The 24883-nt window shown below is 35.7% G+C and overlaps 7 protein-coding genes across 14 annotated transcripts; 3 read left to right on the forward strand and 4 right to left on the reverse strand.

The window, feature by feature from the left end:
• Window positions 1-496: 496 nt before the first annotated feature.
• On the forward strand, window positions 497-2184 carry LOC140962535 (uncharacterized). The gene is made up of 2 exons (XM_073421484.1): window positions 497-1198; window positions 1835-2184. Exons 1-2 carry the CDS (start codon window positions 548-550, stop codon window positions 2153-2155), a joined length of 972 nt encoding a protein of 323 aa, XP_073277585.1. The 5' UTR covers window positions 497-547; the 3' UTR covers window positions 2156-2184.
• A 1180-nt stretch (window positions 2185-3364) lies between these two features.
• Window positions 3365-4399, forward strand: LOC140963223 (uncharacterized). The gene has a single exon (XM_073422514.1). The coding sequence runs from the start codon at window positions 3365-3367 to the stop codon at window positions 4397-4399; it is 1035 nt and encodes a 344-aa protein (XP_073278615.1).
• Window positions 4400-6563: 2164 nt separating this feature from the next.
• LOC140962980 (EPIDERMAL PATTERNING FACTOR-like protein 2) lies at window positions 6564-7694 on the reverse strand. Its single transcript, XM_073422150.1, has 3 exons — window positions 7455-7694; window positions 7275-7309; window positions 6564-7178 (listed from the first exon to the last, which is right to left on the reverse strand). Exons 1-3 carry the CDS (start codon window positions 7579-7581, stop codon window positions 6930-6932), a joined length of 411 nt encoding a protein of 136 aa, XP_073278251.1. The 5' UTR covers window positions 7582-7694; the 3' UTR covers window positions 6564-6929.
• Window positions 7695-7919: 225 nt separating this feature from the next.
• Window positions 7920-9845, reverse strand: LOC140962977 (thioredoxin-like protein AAED1, chloroplastic). Of its 2 annotated transcripts, XM_073422146.1 has the most exons (7): window positions 9454-9843; window positions 9042-9088; window positions 8817-8931; window positions 8647-8691; window positions 8499-8558; window positions 8321-8416; window positions 7920-8230 (listed from the first exon to the last, which is right to left on the reverse strand). In XM_073422146.1, exons 1-7 carry the CDS (start codon window positions 9748-9750, stop codon window positions 8111-8113), a joined length of 780 nt encoding a protein of 259 aa, XP_073278247.1. In that variant the 5' UTR covers window positions 9751-9843; the 3' UTR covers window positions 7920-8110. The 2 variants fall into 2 exon arrangements, with proteins under 2 accessions (XP_073278247.1, XP_073278248.1); XM_073422147.1 differs by lacking the exon at window positions 8499-8558 and having other exon boundaries at window positions 9454-9845.
• Window positions 9846-13007: 3162 nt separating this feature from the next.
• Window positions 13008-15507, reverse strand: LOC140962979 (NADH dehydrogenase [ubiquinone] iron-sulfur protein 4, mitochondrial-like). 2 transcript variants are annotated; one of them, XM_073422148.1, is made up of 5 exons: window positions 15245-15507; window positions 14797-14885; window positions 14036-14165; window positions 13371-13400; window positions 13008-13261 (listed from the first exon to the last, which is right to left on the reverse strand). In XM_073422148.1, the coding sequence occupies exons 1-5, from the start codon at window positions 15410-15412 to the stop codon at window positions 13202-13204; spliced, it is 477 nt and encodes a 158-aa protein (XP_073278249.1). In that variant the 5' UTR covers window positions 15413-15507; the 3' UTR covers window positions 13008-13201. The 2 variants fall into 2 exon arrangements, with proteins under 2 accessions (XP_073278249.1, XP_073278250.1); XM_073422149.1 differs by lacking the exon at window positions 13371-13400 and having other exon boundaries at window positions 13025-13261.
• A 1033-nt stretch (window positions 15508-16540) lies between these two features.
• LOC140962976 (single myb histone 1-like) lies at window positions 16541-20726 on the forward strand. 6 transcript variants are annotated; one of them, XM_073422141.1, is made up of 8 exons: window positions 16541-16759; window positions 17455-17602; window positions 17674-17869; window positions 18032-18249; window positions 18895-18979; window positions 19260-19343; window positions 19806-20155; window positions 20503-20726. In XM_073422141.1, coding segments are annotated over exons 3-8 (888 nt in total). In that variant the 5' UTR covers window positions 16541-16759; window positions 17455-17602; window positions 17674-17719; the 3' UTR covers window positions 20504-20726. The 6 variants fall into 6 exon arrangements, with proteins under 6 accessions (XP_073278242.1, XP_073278244.1, XP_073278243.1 ...); XM_073422143.1 differs by having other exon boundaries at window positions 17455-17540; XM_073422142.1 differs by having other exon boundaries at window positions 17486-17602.
• A 1707-nt stretch (window positions 20727-22433) lies between these two features.
• LOC140963274 (heat shock factor protein HSF24-like) lies at window positions 22434-24854 on the reverse strand. Its single transcript, XM_073422560.1, has 2 exons — window positions 24339-24854; window positions 22434-23081 (listed from the first exon to the last, which is right to left on the reverse strand). The coding sequence occupies exons 1-2, from the start codon at window positions 24540-24542 to the stop codon at window positions 22548-22550; spliced, it is 738 nt and encodes a 245-aa protein (XP_073278661.1). The 5' UTR covers window positions 24543-24854; the 3' UTR covers window positions 22434-22547.
• Between the last annotated feature and the right edge of the window lie 29 nt (window positions 24855-24883).

Here is a 24883-nt window from a genome sequence, read left to right on the forward strand (position 1 = left end):
CGCGTTGGATAGTTGCTCCTTCCACTTGAACCAAAAGCTTTTGAATCAAATCAGCCTCCCCAATAATTAAAAGTGCTAATCTATCCTTTAATAAGATCAAATATTTTTTCATTCATTCCTCAAAAAATAAAAGTCCCTTTTCTTAAAACTCCTCTATAAAATACTTTTAAATTTTTATGAAATATAAACATTTTACATGTTTTTTAAACTATTTGTATAAAAATATATGTTGTTATATGTATAATTGTAATTTTCGTTATTTTTACAGGTTTGGTAAAATAATAATTAATTTGGCTTCAAAAATGGTATTTAGGAAGTTAACTAATTTTAGAATAATTAGAGAGAAAGGGTTTATACATAAAAAAAAACAATTGTAAACATGATTTTTTTATATAAAATTTCAATTTGATTAACTTTTAAAATTTAAATTTGGTTAATTAACATCTCTTTAAACTTTGTAATAATCACTTTTTCTTTTGAAAAATCCAAACCAGCCAAGAGTTGGTAAATTTCCCTCCAAACCATTAAAAGAACGCTCTGTAAATCAATGGCAGAGAATCCTCCGCAAGCTTTCAAACAGTACATCCTCAGATACACACTCGCCCACCGCGACCGTGCGAAAGCTTACACAGTCCAATTCTCCCCCGACGGCCTCCTTATAGCCGTCGGTTCCGACCCTATTGTTCGCACCTACATCATCTTCCATCAAAGACCCACCCTCCACAGAGTATTCAGAGGCCACGCAGGTCGTGTCACTGACCTTTCCTTCTCCTCCGACTGTCGCTTCCTTGCCACCTCCTCCTACGATACGACCGTCCGCCTCTGGGACGTCTCCAGGGGGTCCCTCGTCAGAACATTGACCGGCCATAACGATATTGTATCCTGCGTGAAGTTTAATCGGGAATCCGACATGATCGCCTCCGGATCCTTTGACGAGACCGTCCGAATTTGGGATGTGGACACTGGAGCATGCAAGAAGGTTATTCCCGTATTCGCGGGTCACGTAACCGGCGTCGATTTCTATCCGGATGCATCGATGATCGTTGCATGTAGCCTAAGCGGGCTCTGTAGGATTTGGGATACGGCTACTGGCAAAAGGATGATCACGGTCAAGGAAGCGGACATTCCGCCTGTTGGTTCTGTCATGTTTTCTTCCGACGGGAAGTTTGTTCTCATCGGAAATATGGACAACACAGCAGTGAGTTTCTTTTCGAACAAATTAAATCATGACTAGCTAGATTCGAGCTACTATATATATACTAACTTAATCTTATCCTACGAATTTGATAATTAATTTAAAGAATTGGATCAGCAAGAATTTGAATCGTATTGTGTATAAAGTTAATGGATTTTCTGTCCATTCTTTAGACAATTTTGACATTTCCATCTTCAAGATTGAGAGATCTGAAAACAATCCACATGACGACTCCTCTTTGTTTTTATTTTTTCGTGTTAGTTAAAATCATAATCCTCCCAAACAAACACTTTACTTTTTGGATCAATGATGTGTATCTTTGAAACTCTCGTGAAATTTTCTCTATCAATCAGAAAGAAATTAATTTTCTGTTGACAAGTTCTATCCTCTTTTCAACTGATCTGTTACTTTACGTCATGTAAACTTTTTTAATAGAATTAAAGCTATTTGATTGTTTATATATATATTTGTAATTAAAAAGGGTGCTTGAATACCGAAACCCTTTTTAATGACACTTTTTCTAACATTTAGAAAATATATCTTCATCTTATATATAGTTTCTAAAAAAGTAGTAGTCATGAAATACTTTGATGGATCATCGTCTCACCTAATATTTCATGAATAACTTTCTTTTTGCAGATGATTTGGAGTATGGTTCGGGGCATGTTTTATACCCTACAAGTCGGACATAAGAACACGACTGGTTTGTCGACGTTTTTAGGAGCAGATGAGAGGTACGTGGTGATCGGGTCCGAAGATAATTGCTTGTGCATTTGGGAGGTCATGTCTGGGGTACTGGTTCAAAAAATTGAAGCCCATACGGCACCTGTGCTATCTGTATCATGCCACCCGACTCGGAATACGATCGCAACCGCGTCTTTTGAAGACACCAACACCATCAAGATTTGGACGCAAGATTATTCTTTTGTTTCTGATAAAAAAAAATCATCAAAAATCTAATCTAATACAGTGAAAACTTGAGACTTGAATGACTCCACTAAAAATCATTTGCCATTTAATTTTCTTGGTGGACGGTCTTCCCCACGTGTAGTTTGACTGAATTTTGGATACATTTGTTTTAGACTCCAATCATTAATCTCTGTCATAATAATAATACAAATCTATAATCAAAGTTTCAGATATATACGTACTTGATGAGCGATGCACACTGATCAATTGCCAAACCTTTTTTTTTTAGATGCAGTGCATATCATGCAATATATTCTAGCTAATTGTCTTATTTTTGGAAATTTGACTTTTATGTTCAAATAGTATTTTAAATTTTTTAAAAAATCATTTTAGTCCTTTGTTTGTAGTTTTCGTCATTTTTCCACGAAAACTTATATGTGACACTAGAGATGTTGGTATCATATTAGTGTCACATCACCGTTATGCAAAAAAATATTAAATCACAAAAAATTTATAATAATAAAGATTCTTATTAAGAAAAAATTTAAATTATAAATATCATAATCGCAAAAAATAAATATAAAATACTAAAACTACAATTTTCCCTTTTAAATTTGACAATCATGCTGAATTGATCAATATACCTCGGTAAAATATAGTATGGTTCTACACCATTAATATGATGTTAGAGGTACATTATTTCCATGCGGAAAAAAATAAAAAAAATACAGGAAAAATTATTAAAAATAATAGATGAAAACCGAAATTTAATTCAAAAATACAAAATTCACAGAAAAACTAATATAACGTACAACCAAATTGACAATTTTTCCATTTTATGAATTGATCAATAAAATATAGTCCCGTCCCATTAACCCAATCCAACAAAATAGGGCGTGTCTTGTATCAAATCATGCATTTTTCTTGTGGATATTTAATAAGATTGAATCAGCTGTATCAAATCAAATACCCTCATTAATCATACTAAGATTGGGAAAATCTTATTCTAGATTGGGTAATTAATCACATATATAAGAAGTTGGAAGAGACCAATTCAAAGCTAGCAGTCGTTTTCCATCCCGAGTCCAAATCAAACCTCATTTTCTTCCGCCAAGAATTCTTCGTTCAATTCAGATACAACTCTTCCGCCAAACACGCTACAGATATATACAAAATCATCACTCTTTAATTGATTATCTACACATATTTTCATCACTCCGTACATACGCACATGAATTATTTGATCTTGATCAATATTCGATGGACGCAACCTTCGTCGAGCCACTCAAATCCCACTCCGTTGACGACGACGCCGTGAACTTTACTGATACTAAACCCTTAAAAGTCTGCTTTTCGTATGCAGCTTACGCCAAGAACTTGATACACCGCCTCCTCTCCTCGAATATTCCAGTGGAGGTTGGCCTATCGGATGCCGAATTCTCCGCCGTCGAGTCATCATTTCATGTTAAATTTCCGCCGGACCTCCGGTCCATCCTCCAAGAAGGACTGCCCATTGGCCCAGGATTCCCTAACTGGAGATCTTCGTCCAAACAACAGCTTGATATTCTTACGAATCTTCCCATATTGGAAATCTGCAGAGAAGTTTCAAGAAATGAATTTTTGCTAGAGTCTTGGGGAGATAAACCTGATGATGGTGATAAATGCGTGAATTTGGCTAAAGGGTTCTTGAGAAAAGCTCCGGTCCTAGTTCCGATTTACCGGCACTTTTACATTCCGGGGACGCCATGTATGGCGGGGAATCCGGTGTTTTACGTGCATAGAGGGGATGTTAAGTTATGGAGTTTTGATATTGCTGGATTTTTTCAACAGATTGAATTCGAAATGAGTGGAAATAGCGATAAAGTTTTAAGGTGTCCGAGGTTGTCGGATTTACTCACTGCTCCAGCATGGGCCGCCACGGAGGCGAGGAGGATCGAGCTGTGGTCGGAGTTGGCAGAAAGAGTGGGGAATGTGGCAGCGCGTGTTGAGACGGGCGGGTGGTGGAGTGGGGAGTTGGGAGGATGTTTGGAGGACGTGTGTTTGAGATTGAGGGAAGGAGGGTGGAAAGAGGAGGACGTGAGGGAGATGATGGTGATGAATGGCTGTGATGATCATGATGAGAGTTTTGAAGAATATTGGGGATGTATGCGGCGGCGCGTGAGGGTACTGTCGAGAAGATTGTTACATGGTGGGTGGAGCATGGAGGATGTGGCGCAGTCGCTTGGATCTCCGGAGGATTACTTTCGAAATGGGATTGTGGACGGCGAATCTTGCTTTGATTTCGCGATAGTATGAGTTGAGGAGATATGTGAGAGTTCATGATAGCGAATTATATTTCTCTGTCTTCATTAATCCGGTATGTTACATACTAGCTTGCTATTTTAGCTCGTGAAATAACAAATATTTTTTTCACGCAAAAATAGTAATCAATGCGACTATGTATGTAACGAAAATACATAACCAACCGGCGCTTTCTTTAGCTAAAAACAAGTACTGAATCCCGGAGAATATATAGAACAGATGAAAACAAGGGACACGTAAATGGCGACGGCGATTATGAGATCTGGCCTCCGTTCAGCCCTGCGTGGTTGTGCATCTGGCCCACGAGCTTCCCCAGCTTCTAAACGATCGTTCGCCTCGTACTCCCATCACGTTGAAGCTGGTATAGATGATGTAGTTGATCGATTAATTCGTGATTTAATGTCTTTTGGGTCTAAAATAAGCATTTTGAAAAACTTAAACTTCAAAAGAATATATTTTTTTCGACTCTGTGAGTTTAATATTGTAGCCGAAGCTTCCAAGTGGGAGAAGATAACACGTGCAGGAATAGCAGCAACGTGCACTATTTTATCAATCTCCAAGGGTCATCCTCATTACGAAGACCCACCTGTAAGCTTGTTTCTTTTGTTTTTGTTTTCGATCCTGGGACGACATAAGATGATAAGAATGTGCTGAATCAAATAAATTAGTCCTTTGCCTTAATGATACAAGAATCAAAATTTATAAATTTCTCAATTTTTTTTTCCCTTTTACGTTTAAGAGAACATAACCAAATATGGTTGTGAAATAGATTTCCATATTAATATTATGACGCTTTTTTATTTTTTTCGCATAAGATCAAGTAGCACAAAACCACATATACTTAAAGTTAATATTTAATTCTTTAAGAACATTTCTAAAAATGTTTAGCCCATCGGCAATTGGTCTAAAATCATCGACATGTATAATTGGATATGATTGAAAGATATTATATTTGTGCATATTTTTCAGTCGAGATATAATCAAATGAGTGGCTTAATTGCGAAAGGCCTTAAATATGGCGGAAACAAACCAGACTATGGAGCTCACTACCTTCGTTCAATTCGGTATATCTAAACTCAGTTCAGTCGCAAAATGTCACATTTCATAGAGACAGACGTAAGACCAGTTACATTTCATTTTATTTTTAGCGTCAATATGATAATTAGAAACTACTGTTTGCTGTTTACCTACCATAATAAAGTTTTTGATTTTTCTATGCCACAAAGAATAAGATACGTTTGTATAGTTCAAATTCATATAAAATATTTAATCTTCAACACACAAAAAATTATTCGATAAAGGTAGCCCTATAAAAATAATGCATGCAGAATAGTTATCTGACAAAATACTTTGGAATTTTATCAAAATTTATTTTGCAAAATTGTTGTAAATACATTCTCAAGTAATCTATATGACTATTATTTAAGTATATGTGACGCACAGCCACAATTTAGTTAAATGACATGCAGCCGCCTACTTGATTTAGTCTGGATGAGGGAAGCAAGATCCACCGTGATTTCTTGCAAACGAAGCAAAAAAAGAACAAGAAAAGCCGTTGATTACCTGTGAATTCAGGTAAGAATTGTGGTTAAAGATGAAGGGTGGCTGCGCCTCTGTAATGTTACCCAAAAAACAATAATGAGAATTCATTACTTGCGTGTCCGAAGTAAGCAAATATTTTGCAGAAAGACATTGCTTTTTACAGTTAAACCAGATCTTAGATCAGTAGGTTACCACTGCCTCATTTGTTAGTCTGCGAGATAATTTAATGCGTCTAGTAAATTTTCTGTCCAACCTTTTGTTGTAGGGCCTTCCTAGTATTCGACGCTGGTGGAATACGGACCGGAAATTTAATATTACCACTTCAACGAAAATTCAAATTTAATTAAAAAGTATTCGAACTTAGATGCGAATACTTGATCAGGTTTCTCCATCACTCGACAATTTTTTTGGTTGTTTGTATGTATGTAAGATGGATATTCCAAAGTACCTTCAATACTATAGAAATGACACAGAAAAAAAACAAAAGAGGGACTTTTTAGCTCAATATGTGAAATAATGTTCCACAACCTTGAATTTTTATTTATCGGGTGACCTTCATTGATTGTGAATACTGCTAGCTGCATATGTACATATCAGAATCTCTGCTGCTATAAATTCATGAAAGCTAGTGATTCAGAGCTGTATGTATACATATGATTGCCTTAATGTACACATTGATGCCAATTGCCAATCTCATTCATAACTAATCAAAACAGTTCCATAAAGATTTTTACATGCCATGTAATACTTGGAGAAGTAATAAATTTGCTTTTATGCAATAACTGATCTAGAGATCTTCATATAAAAATTTAAAGTATTAACTTGACCATGGAAAGTCTCACAGGGGATCTCCTTTCTTGGTCCATGGATGAGGACTTAAGGCCCCATAAGCAAGACACAAACTTTTGATGGGGTTTTGCGTGAAAATCTCCCGGACGAACACGTGCGAGTTCGAGAAGGATTCCAAGTTATATAAAGGAAATTATGGGTTAAAAATGAGGTTTCCACATTTACATTTCCAGTTCATTGGCTTGTAGTTAGAATTGTAATCATCTCTAGCGTATGCAGCGGCTGAAAGTTCCGGGGAGTTCTTGATTTTACTTCTTGATTGGGGATTCGAAGGCACTTGAATGGCTACACAATGAACACGAGAACTGCATCTTCCCTCGCATCGCGGTGGCCTCGACCCTATTTGCGGTCTTAGGGTGCTTAATTTTTCTTCATTCACGATCTAAACCACAAAATAACTATAATGAATTAATTCAAGATCACATCATTTTCAAAGAATCCAAATTTATCAACGAAAGGATATCTTTTTCTTGTTTACCTTCTTGTTGTCAGCATTTGGCGACGGAATTCTGCCTGGAATATGAAAAACTTCATTATCAGTAGTCTATATTTAAATCGTACCACTCGTGAAGTGATCCAGCATAAGAAAGTGAAATAAAAGTAACAACAAATTTAATGAGAGGGGGGGGGTTGCAGTTAGAATCAGACAGAGACATACCTTCTAAGGTTGAAATCAGGAGAATAAGAAAATACATGGCCAAAAAATGGCGGAATTTATAGCGGCATATGGGAATTTGACTTTGACTTTGACTGTGACTGTGACTGTGACTGTGACTGTGACCCATAACTTCAAAATTCGATTAGAAAAAAGGCTTGCTGTTTGTAACTGAACATTACATTTGGAGACATATTGCTACAGCTAGCTAGTCACAACATTTCTCAGTTCTTATGTTATAGTTATGGTTTCTTGGGGGGGCAGAGAAGATAGAACTCAATGAAGAAAAGTGTAAAAGTACGAAATTTTAACAAAAAACAGAGGAAAAGAACAGGGGATTTTGTAAAGAAATCCTAGTTGCGTGAGCCACTTGCAAAGAAGATAGATAAATGGTGTAGTAATAAAGAGGAAGGAGGCGAAAGGGAAGAATGTTTTGGGATTTGGGAAGGCGAGTAAGTACTAATCAATAATTTAAGGCATTTAAATGGGTAATAATAAACTTTGTTCAAGGAGAAAAATAAAAATAAAATTAAACATGCAATCCCAACATAGCTCCAGTACCACAACTGTGGCTGGATTTGAAGCTCGATCTAAACCATACAGTGTTATTATGCATCATAACTATGCAAATCCATCACAAGATAGATGGAATCAAGAATTCAGGCTGCGGTTGCTTTGCAGCATACATCAAAGACTTGATCCAATGAAGCATGGTCCCCCGTCCCTTCATCCTTCCTCGCGTAAAGCAATCGCTTTCCTTTAAACACAAACATTCCTCCCTGATCATTGAACCAACATTGTCGAGCCATATTATGGATCTCATCTTCATACTACTTTTTAGTGTGAAAACGTTGACAACGAAACGATACCTGTTGCAGGACGCTGCTTCTGTCATCGGGGGTGGCCTTAATCGTGTAATTCTTCATAGCTTTTTTCACTTCCCCAATTCTTGAAAACACCTTAGTCTATATAAAGCAAATGCAGTCGAAAATTGAGTCTCAAAAAAAGGAAAAGAAGGAAATAGGAAAGATTTAGTGGAGTACATACGCTGGCTGGGTTGAAAAATGTACGACCAAGGCCATAATACAACCCCAAAAGATCATAAGCCTGAGTTAGATACCAGTAAAGTACAAGAAAAACTTAGAACAGACCACAAGGAAATCGGATGAATTCAAATAAAGCAATAGAAGTTTACCTTACGATCAGGATCAGCGTAAAGGATATCCATCGGGAAGGGTAACTGCACACAGTTGCATACTTACAGATTACATCGGTGATAAATGTGTGCCCCAAGTATAAACATCGTGAAGTCTATCCTATATAGGTAGCATAACAGATTGTTACAGAAGCAGCAAAATAATTCACCCTTTCAGCAAGAAGACGAGCTTTGTCAGGAGTACCGACACCAACAGCAATTAGCTTCACACCAGCTGAGTCGAACCGCTCTTTTGATTCTTTTAGTGCTGAGGCAAGTTCCCAGCTAAAGCATGGAAAAGAAAGAAGCGTGTCTATAAGGCCAGACTTGGGATTCCCACAGTTATTTAGCAAATTAAATGAATTTCGTGGAACATGTAGTTCTTTAGTATTTACCAACAAAAACATCCGAAATGTCTCAAAAGCGCAACAACAGCGATTCCCTGGAAATGGAGAATTACTCTCAAATTGCCAAATAACATTATGTCGAATTTTAATAAACTAAGACTTCAGCAGTTACAGTTCGAATTTTTATCACATGCAAAATTTGGTAATTCATTCACAGGAATAAGTCTAACAAGTTAGAATTTATACGCAATAAAAGATCAAGAAGACCATATATGTTTAAAACAGATTCACCGGAGTCGCATATTGAACGAAACTCAGAAGCCCACAACACCAAATCAAGATTTCCGAGAAGTTCCAGATATCGCACAGGAGACAAAAAACCATAACACCACCAAAAACAAATAACCAATCCCATAAACTAAGACTTCCAAGGATCAAATAACAAAACGTTTAACAGCACCTCCTGTTGATCCCAGAGGTCCTTGAATTTGACGGGCTCCCCGGAGGCCGTTAATATCCCAACTTCCCCGAGCACTTCAGCGATGTTATCTGACACGCCCGCGGAAGAAGCAGTAGCCATAAGTGGTGTTCCAGGACGGGTGTTTACTGAATAGGGGGGTAGAGCTTTCCAGATGGACTTAGCTGGAATTGCAGGATTCTTTGAAGGGAACAGTGATGATCCAATATGAGTAAACGGGCTAAGGGTGTATGTGGCTGGAGATGAGGCCAGGAGACGTGGAGATATTACTCTCGCCATATGAAAGCGGATGGAAAATATCGAGTGAACTTTCTGAGATGTTCGTTCCCGTCAATTTTCAATGCTATTTTTGAGTGAATGCTTCCTGAGAAAATTAAAATAGTGGGACTGACTTCAAAATTTATAGGTGGGTTGGTGATTCAGCCCATTTTATCGGGCCTGATGCTAACCACATGATACAGTTCTAATTGGAGAGCAATCATAATTAGGCAAGAAAGGACTATTAGGCCCAATCCAAAACGGTGACTCAACCCCTAAATTTAAATGAAACTTGTGAATATCCGATCCATTCAAAAAAACCAACTCAGACTTAAATGAAACTGCTTGGCTCGATCTTTTGGAATGCAATAATGGCTTATGTTTGATAAAATAATCAAAACTTGACATTTGAATTATAGTAGATTTATCATCAACGATAACTTTTTGACAATGCGACAAATATTCGATCAAAAATTGGTATTAAAATGAATGTCACAAGTTTTGATTTTTATAGATCGCAAAGAGTACAATAATAAAGAAATAGATTCTCACCATATTATTTGTTATTTCCTAGTCCTATTACTTCAAGACTTGTTCTTTTAACTCATATCCACGGATTGATTTTATCAAACATTGAAACACATCATTACTAATCAGAAAAATATCATATTCCTGATATCTATTTCAGGTGACTCACCGAGCATTTCGAGAGGTCGATAGAGACATAGAGTAATGTTAGATCATGAAATATTACTAATGTGCATCTCTTTGTACAATGGCTACTTGTTTGATTTTCTTAATTTAAACATTTGGTTTGGTTCGGTTCGGTTCGGTCCAAAACCACAAAGTTTTTCATTTTAGTTCGAAAAAGTTTTTTCAATCGCAAATTTATTTTATAAAGTTGTCTTTTGAAAAATAATTTAATTTTTTTTTTTGGGTAGAGACATAGAAGTTTAACAGGAAGGAATGATTGTTTACATGGTGAGGGTTTTAAATAATCCATTAATCCACGTCCTTTGCTTATGCAATCCAACAAAAACATTAAACATTAATTTCAAAATAATATAAAAATATATTTTGAGAATAAATTTTAAAGAAAGGAAGCAAAACTTTGACTCAGTATTATTAGGACAAAAAATTGTATACATCAACTCATAGCATGAGTCCATTAACAATGGTATGGAGCAAAAAACTGCACTTAAAAAAAGAAGAAGAAGGAAAAAGAAGTCGTAATAGTTATTAATTTATAACACTTTTGAAGCTTTCCTTTAAGCAAGCTTTAGTAGCTCAGTTGGTTAGAGCACATGTAACTATTGTTTGTGAATCTTTTTTCAATTTTTCTCTGTGCATGGATAAGCTGATGTTTTGCTAACAAATTTAACCATTCGGTTCATCCCCATGAAAAACGACAAAATGTTGTTATTGAATGATTAAGATTATTGAACCAAATTCTCGTCGATCTTTGTACATTAAGTAAATTTTTACTATATTTACCTAGAAATGTTGGTATTTCTGAAAGAAATGCTGAAATCCTGACTATGGCTTACAATGTCTGTTTCAGATTTGGTTGCCATCCGATTCCAAGGCAAGGGTTACCATATGAAGATTTGTTCATATCATAGGAAAGACAAATTTTCTTTAGTCTAAGTAAATCTTTATGCGTATGATTCCATCCAGTTTAACACCATAAAACATCATTGGATAAATCATATACCTTGTTCTGCACAATTTTTTTTATCTTTTTTTATTTTATAAAAAGTAGTTATTTATAGAAATGAGCGACATAAGGTTTTTTGTCATTCATGTATATCGGTCTTGTCCAGGGATTTCCTGCATACAAAATGGATTCTTGAACTCCAAAACTCATCAGTTGGTTGAACATGATGCGTAAAAAAATTTGACAAATGCCAGGGTACTGAGATCCACAACACAGTACATATAAATGAAATCATGACGTGCACGAGTTTATTCACCAACTATTACTTCTGGAGATCTAAGATCCGGAAAAATTGTATTCACGTTCCTCTCTCAAGTATGAGCAGTTACATGTATTTATGTACATCAGAAACAAGTAAATATCTCCAACTAATTATGCCAGCTGGCGTTTGACTTAATTTACAACATATTGAGTCTAATACTCCCCCTCAAGGAGGACAGTAGATGTCTCGAACGGCCAACTTGGCTAGTAGAGGGATCAGCATTGTGGAAGGTAACGGCTTGGTGAACATGTCGGCGAGCTGATGCTGAGAACGAATGGGGAGAAGTTTGAGGGTGCCAAGCGTAATTTTGTCACGAACAAAATGACAATCGAGCTCGATATGTTTCGTACGTTCATGAAAGATGGGGTTAGACGCAATATGGATCGCTGCATTATTATCACAGAATAGAAGAGCCGGAGACGGAGTCACGAGATGAAAATCCAAAAGGAGCTGCTGGAGCCAAGTCAGTTCACATGCCGTGGTTGCTAGAGCACGATATTCGGCTTCGGCGGAAGATCGAGACACAGTCGACTGTTTCTTGGACTTCCAGGAGATAAGAGAGTCACCCAAAAAGATACAAAAACCAGTTGTGGACCTGCGGGTGTCAAGACAAGCACCCCAATCTGCATCATTCAGATAATCCGGCGATCTCGCTTGTTTCTCAACCTCTCACAGGAGATAACTATGCCTCCTGGAGTCGAGCTATGATCATCGCCATGACCGTCAAAAACAAATTGGGATTCTTGGATGGTTCGATTGCAAAACCAGCGGATACTGATTCGAATTTTTCATCATGGATTAGGAACAACAATATCGTTATTGCATGGATTTTAAATTCAGTTTCAAAGGACATCTCTGCAAGCATTTTGTTTGCTGATTCAGCAGCAGAAATTTGGAATGATCTGCGCGAGAGATTCCAACAATCGAATGGACCACGCATTTTTCAATTGCGTCGGGAATTGATAAATCTTCGTCAAGATCAACAATCAGTGGCTGTGTATTTCACCAAACTTAAATCCGTTTGGGATGAGCTATCAAATTTTCGCCCTAGCTGTACTTGTGGCCAGTGCACATGCGGAGGCGTCAAGGAGCTTGCTGTCTTTTCTCATCATGAATATGTCCTGACGTTTCTTTTGGGGTTAAACGAATCATTTACACAGATTCGTGGACAGTTATTGCTCTGATACCATATTACTTCTGGAGATCTAAGATCCGGAAAAATTGTATTCACGTTCCTCTCTCAAGTATGAGCAGTTACATGTATTTATGTACATCAGAAACAAGTAAATATCTCCAACTAATTATGCCAGCTGGCGTTTGACTTAATTTACAACATATTGAGTCTAATACCAACAAATTCCAAAAATCCCAGGTTAGGAATACATTGTCCACAGAAGGAAAATCCATCATGCATATTGAACATGAAACAGTAAAATATTGGGCAAGATTTCGATCACCCAAAGCACAAAAGATTAAAATTGGGAAAATTTAATTTAGTTCAGATCTGTCTTCGGAGGGCCCTTCCATTTGAAATTGTCCGCATATGTTTTCACCTGCAAGCAGATAATTCAACGAAAAAAGCAGAGATAAGTCGAGGTTGCTACTTAAGTTCAAGCCACAAGCTATAACCAGAACAAAAGATCTGAAACAAGAATCTCAAACCTTCAATAATGGTGTCTGGTGCTTCTTAATCTGCAAGTCAAAAGTTGCAGAGAAAGAAAGGCTCGATTTTTCAATCAAAAGCAAGTAAAAAAAAGCTTTAAAAATATAGATGAATAAGACTAATAAAAAAAAGCTAGAACCATCAACGCAAAATCAACCAGAAAAATTACACTGCCTCATCATGACCTGCTTGCCTTCGTGTTCCAACTGTTACAAGTGCGAGACATCCTTTCCTCCAAATTCCGTTTATTTTTTGACAAAAGAAAAATATGTGGAACAGCATTGAACACATATAAATGCTAATAAAATGCCAATAGCACCAACCTGAATCCAACAAGGCATCCACACTAACAGCACTCAGCCCAAGTCCAACATAAAAAGATAATCATGTAGTTCTATATTAATCATATTAAATTCATGTAGTTCCAGCAAAAGCAAGTGATAAACAGTGATTCAGAATATTACCAATCCCTTTGTCAGAGGAATCTTATCTTAGATTTTTCCACACTCAAACCAATACATTCCAACAAATCCATAGTAGCAATATGTTGAAGAAATGACTCTATTCCTTAGATGATGCAATTCAGATCAATAGTTAGGAGAGTAAAAGAGCTACAAATTCAGCAAAAATCTGTATTGCAGGTAAACTGAGAAACCAGTTATACCATGTATTCCCAACCATGCCTCTCGGCAAAGGATATTGCAGCTTCTTGACTCTCAAAACTTAATGCAGAATCACCAACATGTGAGTATGGGTCCCCTGTGGATGTCCAACCCATCAAAGGATTTTCCCATCTGAATGCCACAAATAACACAATCTTACTGAGTGATTGTAAAATATATGACGAAAAGTTGACCAGTGAGTGAAACGTGTGATTCAACAACTAAAATTGAACTTACGGACAAAGAGAGAGAACAGTGGATAGCTTTTACTCAACCAGCTTTTTGCTAACGAGAGAGTAATAGAAAAATACAGGGGGTATTGGGGGTAGGTATCATAAAAGAAACATTTTTTTTCTGTCCCCCATATTTGAATCAAAAGAACTTCCTGACCGATATACGTGACAAAATGAGCACTGAACTTTTGGTCAATCAAATATTTTCTCATACAAGATCTACTTTCTTAGCACTGAATTAGTCCCAAACTCGGACACAAGGCATTAAGCCATTAACTAAGTCATACAAGTTATTTATAATGAATCTCAGAACATCTAACTTATAATAGCTTCAGTTTGTTTAAATGGAAACGTGCCAGTCCCAGTCCCCGTGAAAGAAAAATGGTATCCACTACATGCATTTTCTTCAGCCAAAACAAGTCATAGAAAGAAGAATGAGCTACGATTAAAACAACTCATCAAATCTAAATTAGAGGGCAAAGACATATTAAGACAGGGAACCAGAACATTAATAGAAAAAAATTGCATACTTCTGTGTGGACAAAAAATTAATCTTCCACCTCTCAAGTTTTCCAGAACCTTGTTGTGTAGCAGTTCGAGCAGGTGAGAAAATCAGAACCTGTCAAAACGTTAATTGAACTAAAGTAGCATTTGATATGTAATGGAAACAAATCTTGTCCATCACACTTAAATTCAAAACGGAACGAGTAAATAAGCACCGAAAAATCAGTTTTACGGGACATATATTTGTATTACTCTTGATATGGTTGTTACATACACACATACAAGAGCAAAATGAAACAAACAATAAAATGATACAAATTCCGACAAATTTAAAGTTGATTACGCAGAAACCCTACCTCACCAGTTCATCAATTAATCTAACAAATTAATTCACCATCCAATTTGGAAAAAGTTAAACTTCATGCCAGAAAAAACGAACGAAAATAAAAATGAAAGGAAAGATGATGATCGTACCCTTCGGCGGAGGTGCTCTTGAGGAATACCAGAGACGATACCAATATCTCCAGGTGCGCTTTCAACCAACGAATCATCCGTGGAGAAAGCCCACGAAAATGGAGAAATCGTCAGCCGATATGAATTCACAGAAAGGGAATGCCGCAGCCGTTGCATTGAGGTCGCCATTTGCTTCCGATTTCACCGATTAGTGCAGAAAATATGGATTAATTCTCTGTTCTGATTTTTGTATCAGAGCATTTTGGGTTGAAAATGAAAATAGTATAAAACGTTTTTTTAATATATATTTTGTTTAGTGCTTTTCATATTTTAAATAAATAAAAATAATAGCTTATATGAAAATAATAATAATAACAAGAGCAATAATGTATAATTTTTTAAAAAATAACAATGGTATCAATATTAGGGATGGAGAAATTTTTTAAAATATTAGGTTGTTATTCTGAATTCAAGCGCTTCGTGCTTGGGTTTCAGGGTCTGGGTATCGTCCATGGTTGGTCAGGGTCAAGTTGGTTCGGCGGTGGCTCGGCTGAAAGTGTCCTAGGTTGGCTAGGAGTCTTAGGCGCGAGTAACATGCTGGTGCGCAGATTGTGTGCCTTCGGGCAGGGCTTGTGCATGGGTTAGGGGCTGGTTTGAGGGCTCCCGACGATGGGAAAATGCTTCAGAGGCATCTCGACGATCGTATTTCCATGGTGGAGCCTAGTGCCCACTCCCATGGACCATGTGAAGTTGAAGACTGATCATTCGACCAAAGGAGAAAAGCTAGTCACTTACAAGGATCAAACTTCACCCAAAATGATAAAAGATTAAAAACTTTACGATTAAAATAATTTATAATTCATGCTTAAATGATTTTTAAATGATTTTAAATAGTTTATTTATTTTCAAAAGCTATTTTAAATAAAAATATGATTTTTGTAATGCATGTGAATGTATATGTATTATTTGTTATCTATGTTTAGAACGTGTTGAGTCATTAGATTCAATATGTTGGTATGATGCATGATCTGATGATTTACGGGAGACGCTGACGATTGAGTGGATCGAGTGCAGCAGTACACACCCGAAGGTCTTTATGTTTCCGTACTAGATTATTAGATAAAAGACTTAAAGATTTATGTTATTCATTTATTTAGAGATATTTTTATGTTTTGATTTTATGTTAGTTGATCTTCTTGAAAGTAAGGTTGATTAATTATGATTTATGAAAATGTTAATTATTTTATTTAGTATTTCCGACATTATGATTTATGATTAAAAAAAATAGATGTGGTTTCAAACTAATTTGTTAAATTCGTGATCTGATAATGGTCAACGAAATTTGAGAATCGGCTCTGATTCTTCGCGAATTAGTCACCCACACACACACACACACTAGACTGTGGAGCAGTCAGCTATCTCGTGTCGGCCCTCAACAATTTTGTATATTTTGGAAGAATGAGGTCCTAATTGAATGTGCCAGTGGTGTGTCTTGATTTTTTTCCTTTTCAACATTTGATCTTCGGTTTTGTTCAGGTATGCTTTTCAAAATTCTCCGCCACCTTAAAATCACGTGTTATTTTTGTCTCATTTTTTCGATGGGTTTTTGATTTAGTTTGACGGAAGTAATAAAACTTTTCGATGATTATACGAGATTCTTTTCGGTCCTTTTTTGTGTGGTGTGTTCTTACCTCAATTTTGCTGGGAATACTAAATTTTAGGTCGTGGGATTTGTGTAGGGATGAAGAAAACTCCTATTTACGAGAAATGCTCAGAGCAAAATTTGGAAGATGAGAAAATAAAATTTTGGCCTATGACTTATGCGCGTAAACTTAACGAGTGGGGCTTTGAATCTTTTGGCTTTAATCTTCAATGTGCATTTAGAAATTGAGTTGTCTTTTAGTTTGTTGAGAATAAGTTCTGTTTTACTGTTAATATTTTAGCGGCTTGGTTTAGACCTTGCAATTAGTCAGTTTTTTTGGTTTTAATTATCTACATTATGATATGCATTGTTTTACTCAATCCTTTTGTTCTGGTAAAGTATTTGAATGGAATAGTTATTCAATAAGTTTATTATTTTTCTCATTCTGAGTTGATTTATGTTACCGGGTGCTTTTAATGCTAGCTTTTGAAGTTTGCATGGTGTGTTTGTTTTGTAAAGGTTGTTATAGAATCCTAGAAGATGATTATTTCGTCATTTAGATCCGAGATATTTGTTTCCCGAAATTCAGGCACTGATCTTGCTAATCTGCCCACCTTTAGAAAGGTGTGCTGTTTGATGACGACGCTTGTGTAAATACCACCGGTCTACATCATGGTGCAAAAAACATGAGGATAGAGATAATTTAGTTTGAAAGGCAGTTCTCTCTTATGTTTGTGGTATGTATATATTTCTTATGCATATAGTTCGCATGGCTTAATTTAGTCCTTTTAATGTTTTATTTTTGTAGCAATAGGGAGCAAAACTCCCGAGATCACTTGTCTTGACTACTGGTAATGGGTGCTCCAAAACAGAGGTGGACATCAGAAGAAGAAGCTGCTCTTAAAGCTGGCATTACAAAATATGGAGTAGGAAAATGGAGCACCATACTTAAAGATCAAGATTTTAGCGCAGCCCTAAGGTCACGTTCGAATGTAGACCTTAAGGTAAGAAATGTCAGGTTTCTCATTTACTTTTAAGGATTATTGATTATCTTAGGGGGGATTTCTTTAACACGATTAGGCAAAAAAATTTAATTTGTTGCATGAGAAATAATGTAACGTACGAATCTTTTTGGGGGAGCTGAAGTATTTAATCTCAATGAACAGGATAAATGGAGAAACTTAAATTGCATGGCAAATGGTACGGGCTCAAGGCATAGGGTTAAGATTTCCCATAAAAGTAGTCAGGCTACCAACAAGCATGGTGGAGATGCTGTGGTTCATGAAATGATCATCGAGAAGGATTCAGAAGAAGTTGATGTAACACCAGTTACAGAATCTATTGAAACTTCATATGATGCTGGTTCGGAAAGACAGGATTCAAGGTTGAAAGAAATAATATTACGGTGTCGCTGTTAATTAATGTAGCTTTAATTTCTAAATGCAGTTGTTACTGCTCCATTTTTCCTTCAAAGTCGGGAACTAGTAGTCGATTAATCATGGAGAGTATAAATGTGTGAGTGCATAACCCATCAAGGGCCTAGAGATGCACATGCATACATATTTCTGGTTCCATAAATGCTTTATGTCAGTTCTATATAAACAAAGTACTAATAATAATCAAGAGCCAATTAACATGGATTGCACACAGTAAAACAGCACTGTAATTGCTCCACATGCTACTTTTTTTTAATATATTGGAGTGTGACAGGTTTGAACTCATTGAATTTTGAACCTTTGATCTTTAAAAAACTCAAATGTCTAAAATCAGAAGGGGATGCACATTCGAGTTTTAGTTATGACATCTATTGTCTTCTGTTAATTAACCAGTTAATGGATAATTTAAGCAGCTCTCTGTTAATTAACCAGTTAATGGATAATTTAAGTCTAGCTGCTTGTTATGTATTCACATCGCTCGTGAAATCTATTATGACAATCTAAACGTTTTTGTCTTGGCTACATTTGAAACGGTATGTTATGTCTATATACTGCTTGATGAAATGTGTTTGGTACTGCACCCTTGAATGAAGGCTGAATGATCTTATATTGGAGGCTGTAACAAAGTTAAAGGAACCTCGAGGATCTAGTCAGCACGCTGTCGCTCGATACATAGAGGTAATAGATTTAATAGTGATAATATAACAGAAATACTATCATAGTGATGTGATCATTAATGACAATGAAACAGCAGGCGATTCTTTTCATGTTCCTTGGAATTTTGAGAATAAAGTTTTTTATTCTAATTACAGTAATAATACACGGTTACCTGACACTTGATTTTAGGATGCAGACATCAATGAAATTAATGGGGGTTGTCTTCTCTTGCTTTCCTTGTGGGGTTATCTGATATCATTACGATTCTCAGTTACTCACTTTATTTGTTTGGATGCTGTAGTTGAATCATGCTACACCTCCGGACTTGGAAAGGACTTTGGCCACAAATTTGAAGCTTTTGACCAAAAAAGGACATTTAATTAAGGTGTATAGCTGCAACGGCCTTCGCTTTATCATTGGAACTTTTTATTTTTGGGTGGAAATGGCTTTCTTTAAAAAAAATTGTTGTAGGAAGTTAGCTAGAGGTATAAAATATGAAATTCCTTTACATGGATCAGGGCATATATTGTATACTTGATAATACAATTTTGAGGCATAATAGATTTTATATCACAGCTTTTACCTGTAAGGCTGTGATTTAAAGTTCACTTGGTTTCATGTTAGTTCTTTTTCAGAATTTTATTTTTCCTCTTCTCCAAAACCCCCCACTGAGTTGGCAAAATTGGAAGGGTGATCGAAAAATCAATGTACTGGACTATCATAAATTTATTATGATTTTGTTTATACTACATGAATTAGAAACCGGCATAAAAAGGATGGGTTATAGCTGCTGACAGGCTTGGGTAGTTTTTATAACAATTATAATAGAGAGTGGTTCTATTGACAGGTGAAGAATCAGTATAGGATTACACCAAAATCAACATCTTCTGAAGTGGGGAAAGACACACCTTCGACGCTACCTAATGGAACAAAGAATACTCTTTCAGAAGCAGAGAAAAGTGGTGCGATTATTCTGACCAAAGCCCAGATTGATGCTGAGTTAGAGAAGATGAAGAGCATGACTGCTGAAGAAGCTGCTGTGGCCGCTGCACGAGCAGTTGCAGAGGCTGAAGCTGCAATTGCCGAAGCTGAGGTGGCAGCAAGGGAAGCTGAGGAGGCCGAGGCTGAAGCTGAGGCAGCACGTTGTTTTGCTGATGCGGCGATGAAGACTCTGAACTGTAAAACGATTCAAGTCTGGTAAAATCGTTTCCTTGACTTTGAATAACTGCAAAAGTACCGTAAATGGCATCACAAACTCGAACTTGAACCCCTTAAATTATTCCCTTTACTTGGATGACAAATGATGTTTGATTCTTGAAGTTGATCTAACCCATATATATCACCTTTTTCGGTTTCTGGTCCTGGTTGTAGACATGTCTGAACCATAAATTTCCGATGTAAACACTTTAAATTTTCCTTAAAATTTGCGAGGCATCTGCTGCAACCACCTGATGCAGAATTATATATGATTCTTGGTGTCTAGTTAGTAGCAAATTTTGTCTATCTTGAACTCACCTGATGCCGTTTTTTTTATGAATATGCAGAATCTCTCGGTTCCGCCTCCAATTGGAGCGATTCGTTTTAGGTTGAGGAATTTCATGGCTCTTATGATATTTTGCAAACATAAATTTATTTATAATATACGCGACAATCGTCACAAGCATATATGAAATACTTCGTAGATAGAAGGTGCCAAACATCGCATCTCATCTGTGTGCTCTATGCATGTTATTGTGATATATGTGAAGGAAATAGTGTTTGCGTTTGATTTTATTGTTTTTTTTGCTCTCTTTAATTTATCTTTTAAATTTATTAGTTTTCCTCGATCCAAATATCAATGAAGAAATCGGAAAATGAACATAATTAAAATCTGAGAATTCTTCCTTATTGCTGTGATATAATGTACAGTTTGGCTAAAGATTATTTTTGATTTTTTTTTTATAATTTCACAACGTAAATAAAATGCGAATTTTAGTTATAATAGATATATATCCTTGTATTGTGTACGTTTTTAAGGAATGAAAACATGGTTTTGTCTTGCTGTTTTTTCTCTATTCAAATTTGTCGAATAGGGGATAATCTAATTGAGATGAAGAACTGTCGCACGTTTAGGTGAGGACGATTTAATGATGTGATTTTTTCAAAAACAAACTGTACATTCTGAAAATAGATAAAAATATTTTATAAACATAACAAGTATATGATTAAATGTATACATTTTTAATTTCTTAAAAACAAATGGCAAAAACTTGTGTGAGACGGTCTCACGGGTCGTATTTGTGAGACGGGTCTCTTATTTGGGTCATCCATGAAAAAATATTGCTTTTTATGCTAAGAGTATTACTTTTTATTGTGAATATGGGTAGGGTTGACCCGTCTCACAGATTAAGATCCGTGAGACGATCTCACATGAGACTCACTCAAAACAAAAAAAAGTAGCAAAGTAATACTTATCAATTATACACCATGTGTCAAAAAGCAATATTGAAATATTTTGAATGCACTAAAAAAATAAATCATTATTCACCTCTATGTTGCCCTTCAAGTACTTAGCATCAATGCAAAAAAAATATTACATTGTCACCATTTACAAAGTAAAAGAAATAAGCATTGTAATATCCCCTTAAAACATCCAACACTCGGTTTGCCACTTCTTGCCCAAACAACCTAGGAAAACTCGATCCCAAATCTGTTTCAATAGTTTTACTCTTGATTATACCATCCATTTCAGCTAAATACACATTCTCCGAATCTCCCACATTTCTCTCCAAACATGCAGATGAATCCAACCAAAACTCCAATAACAGACACCACATCTGTTTCAAGAACTTTGCTCTGAGCTCATTGCCGGAACACATGGACGTGACGGAGCAGGAAATTCGGAATCTTTGGGATATGATCGAGAAATTGAAGTTGAAAAAGGTGGAGGGAATTGGTAACAAAGTGAAACACAATATATTAATGTATGGTACGTCTGAAAACTTTTAAATTATATAATATATATAGCAATATTTTCATCTCTGTGATCGAACGAATTTACCTTGAAATAACAGTTTAAAACACTTCTATGCTATATAAAATAATATATTTAAATTCTAAAGCTTGTATGTATAAATAATAAAAAAATAGATTTATCAAGGTTTAAAAAATTAAATAAGCTCACGTACTATGAAAATAATATTTTTAACATCTAAAAAAATGTAAAAAAATTGAACCGGTCCGACATGTTTTTAACCGGATCACCGGTTCAATATTGGTCTACCCATTTTTACCAGTTTGACCGATCAAATGGTTTTGGGAGTTATCTGTGTATGAGATAGAACTTTGCTTGCGACTAAATCTAACTGATATATGCATTTTCTCCGATGAGGACTTTGGACAAAATGGTGTTATAACGCTGGTTTTATTTCTATTCAACATATGAGAAGGAGGCAAATAGAATGACTCATCAATTAGCTTGAAATTTCATCGAATATAGAATGGATCTTCTGATTTAATGTTTTATATTTTGTTTTTTTTTAATTAAAAAAAAAAAACAGATGTGCAACTTGGACTGGCTAATATTGAATCACAACAATGAGATCAAAGGCTAGGCCCGTATTCCTTTCTTATTTCCTTCTAAACTCCTCTTCTTTTTCACGATGACCCCGAACAACTTTACACACTTCTCATTTTCGTCTTCATCACAATTAGAATATCCACTTCCGCATCCGCTAGCCTCCGCCACCATCGGCGGCTCGCAGTCGCAGAGATTCAAAATACGGTTGATCTGATCCGGTTCCACCTGCATGCTCTGAGTTAAAAAAGAAATCAAATCATTGCACTGTCTCTTGGTTTGTACTAATTCCAAGTTCAGCATCTCATTATCTTTCCTCAGATTTTCATTCTCGTCGAGTAAATCGGTTATCCGAGCTGACTCCCGAGTATCTAGGGAACCTGTGGAGCTCGATCCAAATTCATCAGCGGAGCATGCAGGTGAAGCAACGTTACCGGGCTTCCTTCCTTGCGGAGTTTGTGGCGCCGCCATTTTCCGACGATGGATTTCGGTGAGGAGCTCTTGTTGGCCTTGTTTGAAGTTTTCGTTCGCGAATTCCCATTTGTTTTGAGCAATCTTTCGAAAACCCTAGAAATAGCCAGTTGGTATGAGTTTGATCATCATATCATATGTGTGTGCAGTGTGTGTATATTTTTCGAATACTTGATTTAGATTTTAGTATATTATTTTTTATATATTAAAATGAGTAGATGAATAAACTTAAAATTGATTTATCCAATGAGTAGTAGTTGATTGAGAAAAAAAATTATGAGAGATGATTAAATTACTTATTACTTCGCAGAATGAAATCTTCATAGCAAATAAAAATGACATGAGGAAATTAAAAACTAGAAAAAAGTTTTGGTGTCGCACCATATCAAAATAATGGTTATTCTAATGAAGTATTATATATAGTATAAGTATATATATACACTAAATAGTATTCATGTAAAAAATTAGAAATTAATTATCTCGTTAGTTAGATTAGAGATATATTTAAAAACATTAAATATTAATTATTGTCATATAAAACAATGTTTTACGAAAATTTAAAAATGAAAATAGTTAAAGATAACGTAGTTGTTATTATTATTATTATTATTATTTGTATATGGCTTTGATTCATTCAAAAATATATTGCCACGTACCATAAGTTTTGATTATTATTATTTTTTTTTTTTGGTGTTTGGTGTTTGGAATCTTTGACATAGTAGAATTGACAATAGTGGTCTTCTAGAAACAAGAATTCAGAAAAAATAAAAAATGGAGACAAAATTATATTAAATAATTTTAAAAAAATACACAATTAATGTCCTAAATATAATATAAGTTGGTGTTAAGCATGTAATTTGCTGTAAACCATAGCACAGAAACTTCTCATATATACCGACCCTGAGATCGGGTTTGACTTTTGCTGAGGGATAAGGTATTTCTTCTCAGTATTAATTGTTTTCAGTATTTATATCCAACTACTACTACCTTCTTTGTGTAATCCTCAACAATTTTCCATTATTCCCAAATCAACACATGAAACATCGATCAACGACAAGATCGACTAAAACAATTATCAGCACTTATATATATATATATATATATATCGAACCCTCGAATTTAATTAGTTGAAAAACGTGTGGTCAACCTTATATAGGGAATTACGAACAAATTATGAATGGGATGAAACATAACAAATTTTGTAGTTATTGTTTCATAAAGTTTAAGCTCCATCTTTTATGAAAATTCAAAAATTTGATGCATCTAATAAGTATAAATTTTGTCGTTTCAAATCCCGACTTTTTTATATAGACCATAACAAATAGTCATGAAAGAAGAACAAAGTAGACTTACATAGGTATTAAGCTGACGGATAAAGCTGGAGAAATTGTTGTGCTTGAAGTAATTAGGCAACAAAACCTTTGCGAATTCAGCTGTCTTCCACACCACAAATGTTGTTCCATCTTCGTTCCATGAAACAACATCGTTACTACTTGGATCGTCCACCATATTGTAAGTTTTGGTTATGAACGGCGTCGGAACACGCCTCTGTGCCATATTTTTAACTCTTCCCAGGCCAGAAAGATGTAGAAGTGATGAATTCTCGAATATGAATAATCAGAATCTAAATATCAAAAGGGAAGTTGATCAGGGATTACCAACCAAGATAGAAACTTAAGATATATCAAATCATCCTCAGCAGTTAAATTTGCGATTCGAGAGGATCGTGTTTTGAAGTAAGAACTAGCAACGTCCACGATGATATTTTGTTTTCATCGACTTCTTCTTCAATTTCTTTGACAATGGTGAGAGGTTTATGTTATTTTTTCGTAGGCGTGATTAAATAAAAGCGTAGAAGAATACAAAAAATAATAATGCGGCAGTCAAACGAAATCGAG

Source organism: Primulina huaijiensis, chromosome 17 (assembly GCF_012295235.1).
Source record: "Primulina huaijiensis isolate GDHJ02 chromosome 17, ASM1229523v2, whole genome shotgun sequence".
In the NCBI taxonomy this organism is placed as follows: domain Eukaryota; kingdom Viridiplantae; phylum Streptophyta; class Magnoliopsida; order Lamiales; family Gesneriaceae; genus Primulina; species Primulina huaijiensis.

What these genes read in the sequence shown, in the direction of transcription:
- LOC140962535 (XM_073421484.1), top strand. Translation starts at nt 548, where the DNA reads ATGGCAGAGAATCCTCCGCAAGCTTTCAAACAGTACATCCTCAGATAC. An exon ending in GAAATATGGACAACACAGCA is followed by an intron (nt 1,199 to 1,834) that starts GTGAGTTTCTTT and finishes TTCTTTTTGCAG; the next exon opens with ATGATTTGGAGTATGGTTCG.
- LOC140963223 (XM_073422514.1), top strand. Translation starts at nt 3,365, where the DNA reads ATGGACGCAACCTTCGTCGAGCCACTCAAATCCCACTCCGTTGACGAC.
- LOC140962980 (XM_073422150.1), bottom strand. Translation starts at nt 7,581, where the DNA reads ATGGGTCACAGTCACAGTCACAGTCACAGTCACAGTCAAAGTCAAAGT. An exon ending in CCTGATTTCAACCTTAGAAG is followed by an intron (nt 7,310 to 7,454) that starts GTATGTCTCTGT and finishes TTCATATTCCAG; the next exon opens with GCAGAATTCCGTCGCCAAAT. An exon ending in CAAATGCTGACAACAAGAAG is followed by an intron (nt 7,179 to 7,274) that starts GTAAACAAGAAA and finishes TTTGTGGTTTAG; the next exon opens with ATCGTGAATGAAGAAAAATT.
- LOC140962977 (XM_073422146.1), bottom strand. Translation starts at nt 9,750, where the DNA reads ATGGCGAGAGTAATATCTCCACGTCTCCTGGCCTCATCTCCAGCCACA. An exon ending in ACCTCTGGGATCAACAGGAG is followed by an intron (nt 9,089 to 9,453) that starts GTGCTGTTAAAC and finishes CTCCATTTCCAG; the next exon opens with GGAATCGCTGTTGTTGCGCT. An exon ending in CATTTCGGATGTTTTTGTTG is followed by an intron (nt 8,932 to 9,041) that starts GTAAATACTAAA and finishes TCCATGCTTTAG; the next exon opens with CTGGGAACTTGCCTCAGCAC.
- LOC140962979 (XM_073422148.1), bottom strand. Translation starts at nt 15,412, where the DNA reads ATGGCGACCTCAATGCAACGGCTGCGGCATTCCCTTTCTGTGAATTCA. An exon ending in AAGAGCACCTCCGCCGAAGG is followed by an intron (nt 14,886 to 15,244) that starts GTACGATCATCA and finishes ACGTTTTGACAG; the next exon opens with GTTCTGATTTTCTCACCTGC. An exon ending in ACCAGACACCATTATTGAAG is followed by an intron (nt 13,262 to 13,370) that starts GTTTGAGATTCT and finishes ATCTGCTTGCAG; the next exon opens with GTGAAAACATATGCGGACAA.
- LOC140962976 (XM_073422141.1), top strand. Translation starts at nt 17,720, where the DNA reads ATGGGTGCTCCAAAACAGAGGTGGACATCAGAAGAAGAAGCTGCTCTT. An exon ending in GTTCGAATGTAGACCTTAAG is followed by an intron (nt 17,870 to 18,031) that starts GTAAGAAATGTC and finishes CTCAATGAACAG; the next exon opens with GATAAATGGAGAAACTTAAA. An exon ending in CTGTCGCTCGATACATAGAG is followed by an intron (nt 18,980 to 19,259) that starts GTAATAGATTTA and finishes TGGATGCTGTAG; the next exon opens with TTGAATCATGCTACACCTCC.
- LOC140963274 (XM_073422560.1), bottom strand. Translation starts at nt 24,542, where the DNA reads ATGGCACAGAGGCGTGTTCCGACGCCGTTCATAACCAAAACTTACAAT. An exon ending in TCCGTCAGCTTAATACCTAT is followed by an intron (nt 23,082 to 24,338) that starts GTAAGTCTACTT and finishes GGCTATTTCTAG; the next exon opens with GGTTTTCGAAAGATTGCTCA.